Genomic DNA, 18,524 nt, shown 5'->3' with positions numbered 1-18,524 from the left:
TGGCATTTTTGATTTTAAGTAATTTACTTGGTTAAATCAGAGGTGTACATTCTGCTGTTTTTGGTCACCACATATTTTAAGCCAGTCATTGATTCATCAAGCTACAAAAATACAATTAATATTGGAACACAATTTATGTTTAAGACAAACACAGCCTTCCGCATAATATGAAAGGGCACACTTCTGAAGAGTAAGAAACAACACCAAAAGTAAACAAAACTTCCAGAAAAACTGTAGTTAAAGATCAGTGAGGTTCAATCAAATTCACTAAATTTACAGATGGCTTCAAATTTCTGTGTGATCTGACAAGACTACTTCAAGCACTATAAATGTGGTAGTTCCAGAAAGTGCTTAAGTGTAAGAACAGGTTTGTATCTTTTAGGAACTGATTTTGTAGTCCTAGTTTGTATCACAAAATAAATAAATTAACACTTTTCTGAACATGCTGTAACACAAAATAAATGATGTATAGTTCATAGGAGTTATTGATCCTAAGAATTTTCCATGACTACAACTGAAAACAATCTCAATTAATACAACATGGATTATTGTGATGGAAACCACTCTGAAGTGAAGCTCAAACCAATCACTTGGTTAAAACAATATCACAGTCTGACAAAGTAGAACTTAATAGTACTACACAGACGGAGATATCATTATACTCAGATCCCAAGCAGGTCCAGTTGTCATGAAAAAATAACACAATCAGTCCAAATATAATATCCAGGTATAATGACTGTAGTGCAGTCATCATTGATATTTCAGTTGGTCACAGAGAGGAACACATTTGCTACCGAACAAAAGTGGGAATGGGCCTGTGCTCATTTGGCCTTAAAAAGACTGGCTGATGGGCCCATGTGACCTGCCAACCTACTCACCACTTACAATGACCCTTCTGGAAGTAAGTGTAGCGAGACGTATCGATAATATGGCATCATCCATCAATATGTCTCATGGGATTACAAGAATTACTATGCATTATTATTTTTTTTTTTTTTTGACACATACTGAATTCTTCCCGAAACTTATTCAAATAAGGTTATTACGACAAATCGAAATGTTACAGGACTAAAAAATAAAATTAATGTACTTATTGTCTGTTTATATGATATAGAATATCAAGCGGGAGTTGACGTATGTTGCATATTTTAAACTAATAAAGTAATCTTCCAAAAAGAGAGAAAATTTCGTTGCACAGTTTTCATGCACTCCATGTCACTGACATACTACAATGGGTCATGTGTTTATTCAGTTCCTTTGGCAACAACAAACTCAGCAAGAATAGAAGTAACATTGCATCCACAAACTACACAAGCCATAAGGGTAACAGGAACACACTAATCAAACATATCTCTCTCTCTCTCTCTCTCTCTCTCTCCCCCTCCCCCCTTTCTTTCTCTCTCTCTCTCTCTCTCTCTCTCTCTCTCTCTCTGTCTGTTCATCTCCTGCTCCTTCCCTGCTATTTACCATTTTTTGTAAGAATCCCAGACAGGTAAACTGTGCACAATAACTGATCTGAATACAGAGTTTTGCCAGAAGCTGCAATCACAGATAAGTTCTATTTTATCAGATTACTCCAATGAAACTGCCCAACATCTGCTTTTCTCGGAATTAGATTTATGTAATTTTCCATCTTCAGTAATGTAGATGGAAAATAATTGCCCATTTAGCTGACATTAATGACGAACAATGTATAACTCAATAATACAGGAACTTGTCATCTGTTCACACTTATTGAAATTAACATGTTCTTGTAGCAAGCCAATCTTTGAACTAACTACTGATAGTACTGTCTACTTTTCTGCATCTTGCAACTATTTTCTGCTGATACAAATTTCCAATACATATAAATTTCACCCATGAACAGTCACAAACAGCTAACATTAAGTTGTTTATATGTTTCATGAGCATTAACACTCTTTTACACTATCCTGAAATAAACACAGTGCTACTTCTATTGATTTCTCTTCATTGAGGTCAGGAAATACAGTTCTATCTGCTACGAGCTTATGAAGTATAGGTGCATGAGCATTTTGATATTTTGTAACCACATACTTTGTTTATACAGTAACATTGTGAAACTTTATTTAAAGATATCCAGAAGTCAAGAAATTTAGTGTTAACCTGGAGCCTGGGTCTATGGCTTTTCCAGTCTCGTGAATGAAAAGGGCAAGATGAGTTTTGCATAAGTGCAGATCTGAGAATCTATGCTGGCAGTTTAATAATGGGAACTTCCAATAAGGAGCTGCTAGAAGAGAGATTAATTATGCTGTGTCACTTATACAGCATCTAATAGGTATACCAGCTGGTCCACCACTCTTACCATTACTGAGTGACTACTCATGAAGTCTGCAGTCACTTATCTGTGCATCTATGATTCAGATTAACAGCTTTCATTACATCATTATCCTATTTGGTACCGGTACCTGTACCTGTACCTTCGAGAACTGCTGTGCAGTTGGTTTCAGTCACATAATTGAATTTTAAATGACACTTAAATCTCTCTTTCTCTCTCAAAACCCGTTTTAACAATATTATAGAGAGACATTTGGTTTCACATCCACTGGCTGTTTCTCTCATAGTTCCCTTGGCAAGTAATGAACCTTCTTGAAAGTAACTCCTCACTAACAGCACAGCTGTTTGGCTTTTGGAGAAATAAAGCCATATATGAAGCCCACTTTTCATGAAATTGACCTGATAGTACCCTAAGTGATCAAAAGTATCCAGACACCCCTGAAAAACATATGTTTTTCATTTTAGATGCATTGTGCTGCCACCCACAGCCAGGTACTCCATATCAGCGACCTCAGTAGTCATTAGACATCGTGAGAGAGCAGAATGGGGCACTCCACAGAACTCATGGACTTCGAATGTGGTCAGGTGATTGGGTGACACTTGCGTCATATGTCTGTATGTGAGATTTCCACACTCATAAACATCTCTAGGTCCACTGGTTCCAATGTGACAGTGAAGTGGCAAGTAAAGCACAAAAGCGTGCAGGCCAACCTCATCTGTTGACTGACAGAGACCGCCGACAGTTGAAGGGGGTTGTAACGAGTATTAGGCAGACATCTATCCAGACCATCACGCAGGAATTCCAAACTGCATCAGAATCAACTGTAAGTACTACAACAGCAAGGCAGGAGGTGAGAAAACTTGGATTTCATGGTCGAGCCGCTGCTCACACGTCACACATCACACCGGTAAATGCCAAATGACGCCTTGCTTGGTGTAAGGAGCATAAACATTGGACAAATGAACACTGGAAAAATTTTGTGTGGAGTGACGAATCACGGTACACAATGTGGCGAACCAATGGCAGGGTGTTGGTATGGCGAATGCCCGGTGAACGTCATCTGCCAGTGTATGTAGTGCCAGCAGTAAAATTCGGAGGCGGTGGTGTTATGGTGTGGTCATGTTTTTCATGGAGGGGGGCTTGCACCCCTTGTTTTTTTCCATGGTACTACCACGGCACAGGTCTACATTGATGTTTTAAGCAGCTTCTTGTTTCCCACTGTTGAAGAGCAATTAAGGGATGGCAAATGCATCTTTCAACACAATCGAGCACCTGTTCATAATGCACGGCCTGTGGCAGAGTGGTTACACAACAATAATATCCCTGTAATGGACTGGCCTGCACAGAGTCCTCACCTGAATCCTACAGATCACCTTTGGGATGTTTTGGAATGCTGCCTTTGTGACAGTCCTCACCGACCGACATCAATAATTCTCCTCAGTGCAGCAATCCATGAAGAATGGGCTGCCATTCCCTAAGAAACCTTCCAGCTCCTGATTGAACATATGCCTGCGAGAGTGGCATATTGAATTCCAGCATTACCGATGGAGGGCGCCACGAACTTCTAAGTCATTTTCAGTCAGGTGTCCGGATACTTTTGATCACATAGTGTATATACACTTAATGAAACATGTGATACTTCTTGGCTTTTCATTCACCTTGAAAGGCATTTGAAGAGTCTGCAATGAGTAGTTTCAGTCATACCTATCAAAAAGTGGACAGCCAGTAGCAGTAACATCACAGGACAAAAGAACAACTCGTTCAGAGATAATATCAGTCACTTCAGGTGTCCCAAAAAGCTCAAACCCTATGATCAATCCTCTTTATTCTTATTAATGAGCTCCCAGAAAACCTACAAGCAACAGTACCCATATTCATGAACAGCACGCATATTAATCACCAATGATACGAGCCTCCACTCTCTCAACATTTCTCCAGAGCAGGTGGGAGTTAACGTAGCTGGCAGCAGTGACAGATCCTTGCAATGGCTCTATGATAACAATTTCTTGCTCAATAAGGATAAAACAGCTCGTATGATGTTCTGCCCATCAAATAATTGTACAGCATATGTAGAACCAACATTCTTTAAATTCCACAGAACAGGGAATACTGCCTATATATGTCTTAGTAACTTTCATTTCTGAATAAAAACTACAGTGATATGGAGGAAAAAAAGGATGTACACAATCACTATGCTTGCACTAGTGGTACATCTACATTATACTCCACAAGTCACCTAATGATGTGTGGCGGAGTGTACTTCTGGGACTACTAACATTCATCTGAAAAGATGGAGACAGAGGGATATAGAAAGCATACTTTATAACAGATTGCCTTGCTCAGTCAGAAACGATAAGAACTCATTCAGGAAGAGTATCACCAGCATACTGTTCCAACAATGCTTTTATTTGATTGCTGAATATATGGAGACCTACTTATGCCAAATCATGGTCAACTTTTCCTGCCGTCCACTATCACAGTACAACCCTGGTTAACCAAACTAAAGGGGGTAAGCCATTTCAGATATCAATTTTTTTGGTTAAGCTATGAATATCTAATAAGTACTGCAGTAGTTTGTTTCGTAATTAGTACGTATTTTTGGAAGGTTGTTTCTACAATTTCTTGGTTCATGACTTTTTGTGAATGATCCACGACAATCAATTCATCATTTAATTCATATTTTTGTTTCGTGTGTCACTACCTGGCAGGATGGTTTTCACAAATAGCCCACAGCAGTGGCATTTAAGTGCTGCTATTAAGCCCTGATCCACTGGCTGAATTATACTGCTATTTTTTGGGGAAGAAAAAACACAACAAATTCACACTTTTTAATTTCAGTACTCTAGAGAAGCCTTTTTCAGTTAAAAACTTTTCAACTTTCGGTACAACTGATTGCTGAAACATTCGACAAAGAGTTCACTAGATGCCCAAGAAGTTTTCTGGGCTCTATAAAAATCTGATACTGTATTTTGGGAACATCTTTCAATGCTCGAGGTTTTTTAACTTCCTGATAACATATTGGAGGCAGTCTATGTGTGCCATAAATGTCTGATGCCAAAAGATCTGTTTTCCATTCTTTTTTTCATTTTGTGTCCTGAGGTAGACCTTCCTTTCAAGAAAGCTAGTGGTGCTGCAGTTAATATCTTAAAGTTAACAACCATTTTATTAGCACTGTAAATATAGCCCTTAGTCTAACATCGACTGTAATCTTAAAATTCTGTTTTCACCATGTCAACTCCATCTGGGTCTGCTAATAACTTTCCTCCACATACAATACATTGCTGAATGCTCTGTTTGTAAACCCGTCTAACCACGGAGAGCTTGAAAACAAGTTAGTAAACATTTTAGCTTTTTATTGCATTATCTGGCCACTGACAGGCATGCCTTTTTCTTGTTTTTGGGCGAACCAAATATAAAGAGCTCCGCCTACTTTTTCAGAGTCAGACATTTTCAGTGTTTTTTGCAAAGATTTATCACAGCTTGCTCTAGAAACTTAGACTTCCCCCACTCCAAAGCAATAGAAACACCAACTCTGTGATTATCCACGACAGTTTTCAGTAAACTTTCTTTCCCAACTTCTTTGATAGCAACTAATTTATCAGTGAAAGTAATCGCAAAACACTTCCGCTTAGTTGCCATAGCATAAAAATACACATGCAACAGAAGTAAACAACCACTTGAATTCATCATTGTTAGCAGTGTAGCTATACTTAGACTGGTGAGTTAGTGGCTGGGGAAGCAACTCAAGGTCGGGCGCCCACCCCTCCATAACATTCTCATCCTCAAATTATTTCCGTGCAGTACAATATTGATTTTTGGTTTTGTCATTTTTGGAGGCATTTTGCGTGATGCAGGTTTCAGTTGACCTGAGTTAGGTTAACTGGAGTTTTACTGTACTTCTCTAGTGCAGTTCCTACAGTATACTTCAATTCTTGCCATACATCATTCATATTTCCACCCCATAACTGAAAGTATGCTGTTGACAGCAACAGAAATTAGCACACAGTTCCATCCTGTAATTTATTGTCAATATTACTTCCCTGTCTCTCTTAATGTAGATAGTGTCGGAAGTTCCATGCAGCTTTTCGCGGATTGTGCTGTAGTATACAGAGAAGCTGCAGCATTAGAAAATTGCAGCGAAATGCAGGAAGATCTGCAGTGGATAGGCACTTGGTGCAGGGAGTGGCAACTGACCCATAACATAGACAAACTTAATGTATTGCGAATACATAGAGAGAAGGTTCCTGTATTGTACGATTATATGATAGTGGAACAAACACTGGTAGCAGTTACTTCTGTAAAATATCTGGGAGTATGTGTACAGAATGATGTGAAGTAGATTGATCATATAAAATTAATTGTTGGTAAGGCGGGTACCAGGTTGAGATTCATTGGGAGAGTCCTTAGAAAATGTAGTCCATCAACAAAGGAGGTGGCTTACAAAACACTCGTTCGACCTATACTTGAGTACTGCTCATCAGTGTGGGATCCGTACCAGGTCGGGTTGACAGAGGAGATAGAGAAGATCCAAAGAAGAGTGGCGCGTTTTGTCACAGGGTTATTTGGTAAGCGTGATAGCGTTACGGAGATGTTTAGTAAACTCAAGTGGTAGACTCTGCAAGAGAGGCACTCTGCATCGCGGTGTAGCTTGCTGTCCAGATTTCGAGAGGGTGCGTTTCTGGATGAGGTATCGAGTATATTGCTTCCCCCTACTTATACCTCCCGAGGAGATCACAAATGTAAAATTAGAGAGATTCGAGTGCGCACGGAGGCTTTCCGGCAGTCGTTCTTCCCGCCAACCATATGCGACTGGAGCAGGAGAGGGAGGTAATGACAGTGGCACGTAAAGTGCCCTCCGCCACACACCGTTGGGTGGCTTGTGGAGTATAAATGTAAATGCTTTTTTCATCTAGACTGATGCTATAATAGCCTTGCAGGTGTTTACTCCTTCCTCTACACAAATGAAACGCATTAGTTCAGGCCTGTTCATTGCCAGGACGTCCAGAGCATTAGCATCTCAAATGTTTTAAAACTGTCTGACCACCAAGAGCTTGAAAAAAGAATCTTTTTGTTCCTCACCTAACTTAGTTACAATTTTTGCTTTGTATTGCAATTTTTATATACTAAATGTGTGCATTCCTATCAGCCTTTGAGAGACTGAAATTACCTCCCATTACTATGGCACAAAAAAGAACTATACATGCAATAACCTTCAGATTTTCTTTGATGCATTCCACCACTTTTGACAGTTGAGGCAACAGAGCCATCCACTTAACATTTTTGATCATATATAAAACTAATTTAACAGAGGTTTGACGGTAGTTAACATACAATCTACACTGGCAGCCAGTTTGCCTATATAGCTTACCTATGTTCTATTCACAACAGAAGAATTTCACTATAGCATACATCTGGTTGTAGCTAGATTTCTGTTTGCAGCACTATGTGTAAATTAATACTGTTCTTGTGAATAATGCTTGAACTTAAGCTTGGATGCTTGACAGCTGTGTTGAGTCAATAAGGTCTATTTTCTATGACTGGCCTATAAGGAAGTATTTTCCTCCTCTGCCATGATGAATGAGAAGATCAGTTTACTGCCCTGGGAGAGTCTACAAGTCGGTGCTCAATGTGTCAAACTTAGTATAACTCTGATCATATGAGTGCTGCATGCAATTTCTTACGAGAGTAATGTATGCTTGACCTAGTCAGGGGAGCCTTGTAGCTCTCCGTCCAAATACTGCAGTTACAGAAAGCTAAACCAAAGTTGTCACACGGTTGACAGAGCCTCTGGTTTAGGGGGCCCATCCCATTCCAAAATATAAGACCATGATAAGCCCTGCGAACAATGCTGCAAATTATGATTCTTGCTTTCATGATACAAGCAAGATTAGTGGCAGTCATAACTTTGAACATATTTCAGAAGTGGCTGAGGATAGTCTCTGAATTGAGGTGAAAGGTATAGTCAGTGAAATGCTGCTAAATTCTATTAATATCTTGTGCAAAACCACTCAGCAAACATACTACACATATGCTGAATTTACAGGACAGTAGCTATTTTATGTGGCTTCATTACCTCGCTCATGAAGGAAGGTTCCAGTTTAGCATTCCATCAATGATTATCACTGGAAGCAAAACACTGGCTCAGATTTCAGAAAATAAACTGGCTATGTCCTTTTCAAAGAAATCATTCCAGAAGTCAACTTCAGTGATTTAAGGAAACCTTGGAAAGCTTAAATTTGTATGGTGAGATTTGGATTTGAGCCTACAGTCCTCCCAAATAAAGAGTCCAGCACCTTAGCCATTGCACCAAGTTGTTTAATGGACAATGATGGTGCTCCCTATAATTAACAACACCTTCTCCCTTTCATGCCTTCTCACATCTTGTAGGGACACTGGTCCCATTCTAAACAGAAGAAGCAGTTCATCCTGGCTCACACATCTTATCAGTAACATACAGTGTCTCGTCCCTACTATTAAGGCATACAGGGAATGCCACATGTGAAGTAATAGTGTTCATTTTCCCAGATTTGCAACTTCGGCATTGTCAGTTCCTCACTGATTGAAACAGACTGGAATAAATACATTTGGCTCCCCAGTAATATGTAATACCTGATTTTATATTAGCATCTTTAGCTAACATGTAGCCCTCCAGATAGAAATGCTTCTGTCTGCTAATCAGCATTGATTTAGAAAGCATTGTTCCTGCAAAATTCAGCTCGTTCTTTTCTCACACAATGTCCTGTGAACTAGCATAGAGGGCAACAGGCAGAATCTGTGCCCCACTCCAAACAGTTAACGAAGGTCTGAACATATGAAATAGATTCGCAGATATATGAATGGCATGAAGACTTCTTAAGTAATTGAACCCAGTATGTTGTCCTTGACAGTGCACATTCATAAAAGACTAGAGTATCATCAGGAGTGCCCCATGGAAGTGTGATAGGACTGGTTGTTCTACGTATGCATCGACAATCTGATGGGTAGGGTGAGCAGCAATCTACAACTCTTTGCTGATGATGCTATAGTGTATGAGAAAGTGATGTCAGTGAGTGACTTTAGGGTACAGGATCACTTACACAAAATATCTATTAGTAGTATTAGTAGCAGCAGCAGTAGTAGTGGTAGTAGTAGGCTTCAAAGGGACTCGAAGCTCCCATGCCGATCTCACATGATTCCTCCAGATGCTCCTGTCTTGTGCTGCCTCTTGCCAGTTATTTATTCCCGATCTTTTGCATATGCAATCAATTTCAAATCTCTATTTGGTATGCGAAATGACAGCTTACTCTAAATGTAGAAAAATGGTAATTAACATGGATGAGTAGGAAAAACAAACCTTTATGGTCAAATACAGTATTAGTGGAATGCTGCTTGACACAGTCATGTCAATTAAATATGAGAAGGAATAAGCATGTAAGGTTGGGAATAGGGAAAGTGAATGGTTAATTTAGGTTTATTGGGAGAATTTGAGGAACATGCAGTTCATCCACAGAGCAGATGGCATGTAGAACACTAGTAGGACCTTCCTTGTGGACAGCCCAAGTGTTTGGGAGCTGCACCAACTCAGATTAAAGGAAGGTGGCAAAACAATTCGAATGTGAGCTGCTAGAATTGTTACCAGTATTTTCAATCAACATGTGAATATTACAAAGATGCTTTGTGATCTCAAATGAGGATCTGTGGGGAGAAGACTATGTTCTTTTCATGAAACAATATAGAGAAAATTCAGAGAACTGGCATTTGTGGCTGACTATGGTAAGATTCTATTGCCACAAGCACACGTTTTGCGTAAAGACCACAAGACAAGACAAATTAGAAATCATATGGCAGTGTATAGGTAGTAGTTTGCCCCTCATTCCATTTGTGAGTGGAACAGGGAAAGGAATGTCTAGTAGTGGTACAATGTACCCTCTGCCATGCACCATGTGGTGGGTTGCAGAGTATGTATGTAGCTGCAGATGTAGTGACTTCTATTTGAAGTTCAGAACAGAGTTTTCCTTATATTCTAATATCAGTGTTGGGGAGGTGCCTGAGGGGGTCCAGAAACCCCACATGGGATGGCGTAGCCTATCCCAGTTTGGATTACGGAAAAATGTAGGAAGATGCAAGGCAATACTGACCCTATGACTTATCTTACAAGATGGGTTAAGGAAAGGAAAATATATGTTTATAACATTTGTAGACTTACAGAAAGTAAGTCTTTGAAATTCTGAAGGTTTCAGGGATAAAATATAGGAAGCAAAAAACTGTTTACAGGTTGTACAGAAACTGGGTTGAAGGGCTTGAAATGGAAACAGTGGTTGAGAAGGGATAAAGACAGGGTCATAGCCTAATCCCTGATGTTAATCAATCTGTACAGTTACCAAGCAGTAAAGGAAAAAAAAGGAAAATTTGGAGTAGGAATTAAAGTACAGAGAGAAGGAACTTTACATTGTAATTCAAAATAATACAGAGCCTGCAATATTTTATTTATGTGCCAAAGCCGAGCAAGGAACTTTCAAGTAAAATATTTCCCCCATATGGGGGGATGTGACACATAATGAACGAACGAATACAGGATGTAGACACATGGTTGTCGACATATGGAAATTTGGGTCTGGCCGTGAGTTGAGCTTGGATAGCTTAATGGTGAGGTGCACAGTATCTTTCTACAAGGAGAATGAATCTGGTGGGTCACTGTGCAGCCTCTTCAAGCTGATGAAACACAATCTGAAGGTACATAAATGACGCAGAATTTGCAGTTAGGTCTACAGGCAGGACATCTGCTGTACTAACTGGACATCCTTGGGCAGTTAAGTAAGCATAACGAGTCTAATACTGGGCTTTACTATGCGGCAGTCCTTGCCCGTAGGGCCACTTAGTGTTCCCTTTTCGTTGGAATCATCTCCACAATCTTGAAATGGTGCCACAGGTAACATTCAACTCAGTCCACCTTGTGGTTACTGTGGATGGCTGGCCTTTAATCTGCCAATTATCCAGTCACATATAACATCATATTCCCTGTAATTCAAATACTACTTGCTAACTTCCAGTAACATGCAATTATAACTAATACAAGACCTCTGCACACAGGAACAGTTATGTGGTCTTATACTGGTGTATTTCTTATCTGTTTCCCACTTCCTACACAGTGTCACAATGATTTTTCATAGAAATCAAATATCGTTCAACTTTTGCACATGGGTTAGTGTACATAAATGATTTACTTGTTCAGTCCTTAATCTTGTGAAAAACAAGAATAGAAATCATTCTTACTTTTCATTCATACATTCCCAAAATGTTCTATATACCACAAGTACACACACACACACACACACACACACACACACACACACACACACACACACACACACACACACACACAGAGAGAGAGAGAGAGAGAGAGAGAGAGAGAGAGAGAGAGAGAGAGAGAGAGAGAGTGTCCTGGTTCACTACACTGACCACGAAGTTGAGCTACAGTGCCCGTAAAAAGTAATTAGGCAGGACACTGTAGCTGTATAGATGTATGTTTATGGATAAGTGTGTACCAGACTCAAATCCAGGATTTTTTTTTTTTTTGGGGGGGGGCTGAGCTCACAGAAATTTTGTATCAGTGTGTCACATCCAAATTCTTTAAGCATAGGTGTTTCCTTAATCTACTTTAATTCCAACTACAATAGTACGAAAATTTTTGAGGCTGTTTAGTCTGAAAACTATGATGGAAGAAAGGGTTAGCATTTATTTAATTTAAAGAAGAAGAAACAGGTTTAGTTCTGGGGTGGCTTTCAAGTAGTCCATGAGCTGCACAGTTAGCAAGTGTACATGCATTGTTATGAGGTTCATGACCACACACAGCAAAATTGTTATTGAATTTAAACCAATCTCTAGGGTGAAGACTACACTAAACGACCAATGAATGTAAAATGAATATCAAACTTCAGCTGAAAGACAAAGTAAAGAAAAGAAGAAAAATGTTTTTTGACATGTGTTATAGCAAGCATGGGGCTGAGGTATTATGTAATGAAGGTAGATAGTGTTTAATGTCCCATCAATGAAGACATCATCAGAAATAGAGCACAAGCTCCAACTGTGGAAAGAAATTGGCTGGACCCTTGCAGAACCATCCCAGAATTTGCCTTAATTCATTTAGGGAATCATGGGACACACCTAAATCTTGAAGGGAGATTGGAACCACAGTCGTTCCAGAAAACAGTCGATGGCTTATCACTGCACAGCACTACGAGGTTGGTGACTTCACAGAGGGGAATGTTTCGCAGATTTCATGGAAAACACGGTTCATGAAATCACAGTTACATTCCATTGAAGAATTAATAGCAAATTATTAATCACCTGTGTGCAGTCAAAGAAATTATGAACTACTGGCGAGAGGTGTCAAAAATGCTCATGAAGAAAATGCTAGGATGGTGAGTCGTTACATGCTTGTGCAACATCCCTGGCACTACTGGGCTAAAAAATAAGTGAAAACCTCAAATGAAAATGACACAAGATATTACTATAACTGCTCCAGAAATGATACACAATTCAAGTGTTTTCTGACAGTTCATAATCTGCAGTCTACTGAGTAAAAACCTAAAATGCTAATAAAAACTTAATGCAACTGATCTAATGGTTTGGTGATTAATATGACAGTCTGGAGATGAAAAAGTGGTTGTTAATATCTGAACAGTGGTTAAAAAATTCAGCATTTTCTTCTATTCTTGCTACACAAGGCATATAGATCACACCTTTGATCTCAGTAGGTAGTAAGAATCACAATGAAATAAATAAAGGAAATAGAAATGAAAAGAAGTGTCTGAATTGTTATGGAATCTATTGTTATTTTGTATCAAATATATCTCAAAAGAATAGTGAAGAATACTTCAGAACCAAGTGATAAATAGTTGTCTTTTACTAAGTCGAGTTTTTATAATGTATTTCAGGCTTTTAAACTGAAGGCACAAACTGAACTTTTGGCATTTCACTTGGTATGTACCATCTCCTAGGCACAGGTTTTTCCCTAATTTTGGGGGGAAAAAAAAAAAAAAAAAAAGGCACTTCTCAGGCTTATGAATATCTGTCATCTGTTTATATTCAAGTATACAACAGCTAACAACACAAGCAAGGTGGTACATAATACTGTCATTTGTGGAACAAGGAAATGGGATGTGATGTCCTCTGAAGAAAGGTTTCTTATTGCAAGGAGAAACACTTTTATAGGGAAACACTGGCAGTATGTGATCTGTATTATTCCCAAGAATATTTTAGTATTTAGGAATATACTTCCACTTTGAGACTGCTGAAACAAGAATGAAGTTGGATTTCCAAATGCACTGAAGTCCTGCACATTCACAATCCCCACCAACAGCTTTAAACACCAACTACTGTTCCGACATTTCATGGACACACATCAGTGGAAGTATTGCTGATTATAGCTCCACAATTTTGAGTAGTGTTAATAAAACTGAAATGGACACAGAGAGAACTTCTAACAGAAACTACCAAGGGTAAATGTATACATAAATTAAAGAATTATATACAATTTGACAAAATGTAGCTTGCAAATCATTGTTGAATGAAGGAGAAACAATTTGAATCCCTTTCAATGTTTGGTGTACAAATGAAAATGTGCATTCAAGTGACTGTGAAGCCAAACTCAGAGAAAAATTAAATATGTTATTGATACTTCATTATAACATTTATATTAAATAGCCACAGTTATTGTGCTGAATTCACAGTGCTTTTAAAAAAAACTGGTACAGCTTTACAATCACATTGTCATTTGTAAGCCCATACAGAGCTTAGTAAGGGGGGTATAGCAAATGATGTTTCATTAAAACTAATACATTATGAAAAAGGAATTGTCAAATTCTAGAATGAGCCACCTATCACTCACACAACTAAATAACTGTACATTTTGACATTAGAATTACTGTATTCAGTTCTGTATCATACACATTTAATGTAGATGACATAGGGGCAGTAAACATATAATAGGACAGAGACTGAGGTCTTATGTTCAGTCTTTAAAAAAATTTCCTTACATTCTCTTGTAATTCTATCTTCTTTGAATATCTATTGCCATAAAACTCTCTCCACTAATTCCAAAGACACTCATAACATAACATGTAGTTACAGATGAAGCCACTCCCTAGTCCTAACACAACCTACTTAAGCAGACTTAAATAAATCAAGCACTGTGCATATGAACATGTGGAAGGAGAATGAATGAATTTCCACCTGACAGTACTAACTGACAGCAGTAATAGTTCCTCGACAGTGATGAGGGAAATGACATGATACCAGACCGTGAAACATCCTTTAATATTTGTTCTATTGTCTTGACAGAGTGTCCAACATAATGTCAGTAAGAATTTTTGTGGTGGAGGTGTGCATTTCAAGTTTTCAAAGTAGAAACTCAACTTAAGTTCCAACTGCAACTTGAAGTGGCATTATTAACACCGTTTGTAAATCTTGTGGCAGTTCTGAGCAATACCACACAACATACCATGCAACACAAATTGTTAATGTGACAAATACACTTACGAAACACTTACATCAAGGTATTTAAACAAGGCAACAGAATCATTATATTTGGGCTTTGGTGGCTTGTTCCACATTGCTCTCTCTAGCTCTTCAACTTGTTCAAAATCAGTCCCAACTTCCATCATCATGTGTAGGGGTGATTTCATCCTCTTGAGAGGTATGCTAGAAAGAAAATTATTATTTATTCCATGTTATGTAAGAGCAATAATATTACTCTGTAATCTACTATGGAACAACTTACACATTTCTTAATTATGGTACTGAATTGTGGGGCTCTATGGCATGGCAGATCTACACCTGCACAGATTATTGGTATTGGGATACAGAAAAGAGCAATTAGATAAATGCATGGTCCAAGTACTAGTGAGTCCTGTTGTGGATCCTTTGCCCAACATAAATATTTAACTATATATTCCTTATATTTGTATAAACTGATACATGTTTATGAACAGCAAAAACACAGTAAGTGAGGACAGTGACACATATAATTACAACACCAGAAGTATAGGTAACTACTTCAGGCTGAGGTCAAAATTAAAAATAACAGATGAAAGTCCTTGATGGCAGATATGGCTCACAAACTTGTGACATACCTTTGAAAATTGCAAAGTAAAGCTGTCCCACAGTGAGTTAAAAGCTTTCTTACTAAATAAGTGTTTGTATTCAATCAGTGAACTCTAAGCTCCAGGACTTCTGTTATCCCACTCCTACATGTTAGTATTATTTATGTTTATTTATTATTCAACTATGTATGCAAAAGTATCCCATATTGATGGCAGTCTCCAGGTCTTAGCTGAGAAGTGATTTTTGAAACCTCATTTAGATTTCAGTGTACAGCAGCTTGGTGTGAAGTTACAGCCTACAATCTGTACACTCTTTCTTACTCCCCCCCCCCCCCCCCCCCAAATCAACCGGCTGTAAGTAAAACCTGTAGGCTAATTAAGGTAAATTGGTCTACAGGCAACATACCAACGGTATGCCAAGGGGTTGTAAAATATTACATGAATAAGTTATTGTACTGGGATTAATTAATTTAGGTACTTTTGAAAGATAAACATAGCACAAATTTACCTGTTATTTTCTGCGCTAAAGAGGAGAACCAAAACCAGAATAACGTAAATATGTATTGACGATTATCTCACCTTAGCTGTTCGGTAAATCTACCGAACAACAACAGCATTCCCACAAGAGAATACAACACAACACATCGCACGAACACCATCCTCACGCCGGCTGAGCTTGTGGCTGACTGACTCCCTTTCCTTTTCCTCCTTAACTGAATCCAGAGACGCTATGAGTGCGTTGCTCAATGACTCTTTGTTGATACATAACGGGGATTCCCCTAAACTCCATTATATAATGTACGTACTAAACAGAGCACAGGAAACAAATCATTCAAACTACCCTACAACATCTACTATTATGGATAAATAACGTCTTTTATAAATGAATCAGTACAATTCTGGCTGAAATATGTTGCATGGCATTTCTAGCGGTGCGATATGATGTGTCGATTCACAAAGTGTACAGTGATGAACGACTGTAAATGTATGAGATACAGGTCGATTCGAGGCCGATCCAAAACAGACGTCAACGGAATGGGACGAAACATCATAGTCACATGGTGGAGTGTTCACACTAGGCGGACCGTAAAAACGATGTCAGTTCAGTTAGGCCAGTAGCTTACGGTGGAGGAGTGATTACGAGATAACATTCGTGATAAAACGTCAGAATATAGTATCAGAATTAAGGGACTAACGACAATAAAATTTATTAATGGTCAAAGCAAACTTCGTCACAGACGTTCTTGATTAATTTTGTATGGGCTGCTGCCGAGTGAAACGACATTTAAAAACATCGACATTTATTTACTAGCGAAAATATATGTGGTACACTACACACAATTACATAAAACAATATTTACAAAGGAATACATGGAGAATGATAAACTTAGCTATTATCTTTTTTTTCCTATGTCACAAACAACGTTGGAAATAAGTACATTTTGTTCCTTCAGTAGATCTAAATATTATAAATAATTTATCACTTTTAAACATTTAGCATCTCTTATTGCACAACATCAAATATAAAAAAAATTTCAAGTCGTTATGAAACACTTGCAATAGGTTGCTAAAACACCGCAAAATAATAAAATAAAGACTAAGAGAACGCAAAACCACTACTACAGCAAGAGCGAGTGAGCCAAAATACGTTTACTTCCGATGTTAGCAGATTTTATTCTCGAGAGACTTTGTCTTTGATGTCCCCTTCCTTTGACGCCCTGCGAGACTGCCGCTGTTATACATCCACTGGGAAATGTTTTAACAATCCGTTCGGTCCCTTTTCATCCCATTAAGTGTGAAGGTTGATTCACACTTAAAGGATCGGCACCGAATATGAAAACATCCCACAATGCATTTTAAATGGAGGCACTCTTAGATGACATCAATGGAACGTAATGGGACTGCACAGAAAGGAATGTCAAGGTCGAGGATTCTCAAGAAGAAAATTTAGCCATTTACATTCGTGTATGAAAAAGGCGTCATCGTCTGCAGTCATCGGAAGTCTACCTATTTCAGCTGTGCTCACTTATGTTTTAGTAGTGGACATTGTGCCTTTGCGTCTTCTAAGTCTTTATTTTTACACTGTCCAGTCACGTTAATGTGACTACATCTCAAAGGCATGGATAATCACCTCCTGCAGCGAAAACGTGCAGAAAGGGAGTCAGTGACATTCTGAAAGGTATCGACAGGGGCGTGGAGCCACGGCGGTTCCGGGGCCTTGGCCAACTGTGCTAGGTTTCACACTTAATGAGCCATGGTGCAAGCAGCCTGAGTGAGCTGGTCACACAGATTCTCGATTGGGTGTAACCTAATAGGAGGGCGATTTGATGGCCAAAGGAGTATGGTAAACTCATCATGGTGCTCTTCAAACCACGCAGGTACACTGAGAGCTGTGTGGCATGTTCCACTGTCCTGTTGGTAGATGTCACCTTGCAGAGAGAAAACAAACTGTATGAAGGGAAGGACATAGTCCCAGAGGGTATATAAAAACTTCTGTTGATCCAGTGTGCCTTCCAGAATTCATGATTTCCCAGACCATAACGCTCCCTCCTCCAGCCTTCCAGTGGTTGTTGCTGGGCTGTACACACCGAAGATCATCTGTCAGATGGAGCATACAATGAGCTTCATTTGAAAAGGCCATCTGTCACCACTCGACAGACGTCCAGTTGCGATAGTGGCTTGCAAAGTCCAGCTTTCGTCACCGATGAGCAACAGTCAGCATAAGGGGAGTAACTTTCACTGAATGGTGGTTGTGGAGACACTGTTGGTAGCCCCTTGGTTCATCTGGCTGGTCAGTTCCTCATCAGCTGCATGTATATTCGCTCGTATACATCTCCACAGCAGTTGTTCATCCCTGTTATCTATGGCCCATGGTGCACCACAGTTGCCTCGAGGCCCATTTTGGATAGCGCTGTTTTGCCATGCACAGTATACTTTAACAACAGTGGCATGCAATCAGTTTACATATTCTGCCATTTCCGAAATGCTTCCACCCTTGGCCTAAAAGCGAATGATTATGATCTTTCTGATGGCAGATAAATGGCTCTGTTTCTGCATTACAACAATAACTGCACTGTTTTCCTGATCCTTCGGACACTTTTTACATCCTCTCCACTGCTAGTGCTGCAATCTGCCGTCTGCGAGTG

General features: G+C 39.1%; 1 protein-coding gene across 1 annotated transcript in view; it reads right to left on the bottom strand.

The window, feature by feature from the left end:
• Positions 1 to 16,116, bottom strand: part of LOC126470222 (lysosomal aspartic protease-like) — a 42,483-nt gene extending 26,367 nt beyond the window's left edge. Inside the window, exons 1-2 of the mRNA XM_050097907.1 lie at positions 15,958 to 16,116; positions 14,827 to 14,977 (exon numbers count right to left, since the gene is read on the bottom strand). Of these exons, the coding sequence (XP_049953864.1) occupies positions 14,827 to 14,977; positions 15,958 to 16,037 (231 nt within the window). The 5' untranslated portion in view covers positions 16,038 to 16,116. The remainder of the gene's footprint in view (positions 1 to 14,826; positions 14,978 to 15,957) is intronic.
• Between the last annotated feature and the right edge of the window lie 2,408 nt (positions 16,117 to 18,524).

The sequence above is a fragment of the Schistocerca serialis genome, chromosome 3 (genome assembly GCF_023864345.2).
Source record: "Schistocerca serialis cubense isolate TAMUIC-IGC-003099 chromosome 3, iqSchSeri2.2, whole genome shotgun sequence".
NCBI lineage: Eukaryota > Metazoa > Arthropoda > Insecta > Orthoptera > Acrididae > Schistocerca > Schistocerca serialis.
This window is presented reverse-complemented; position numbering and strand designations above follow the sequence as displayed.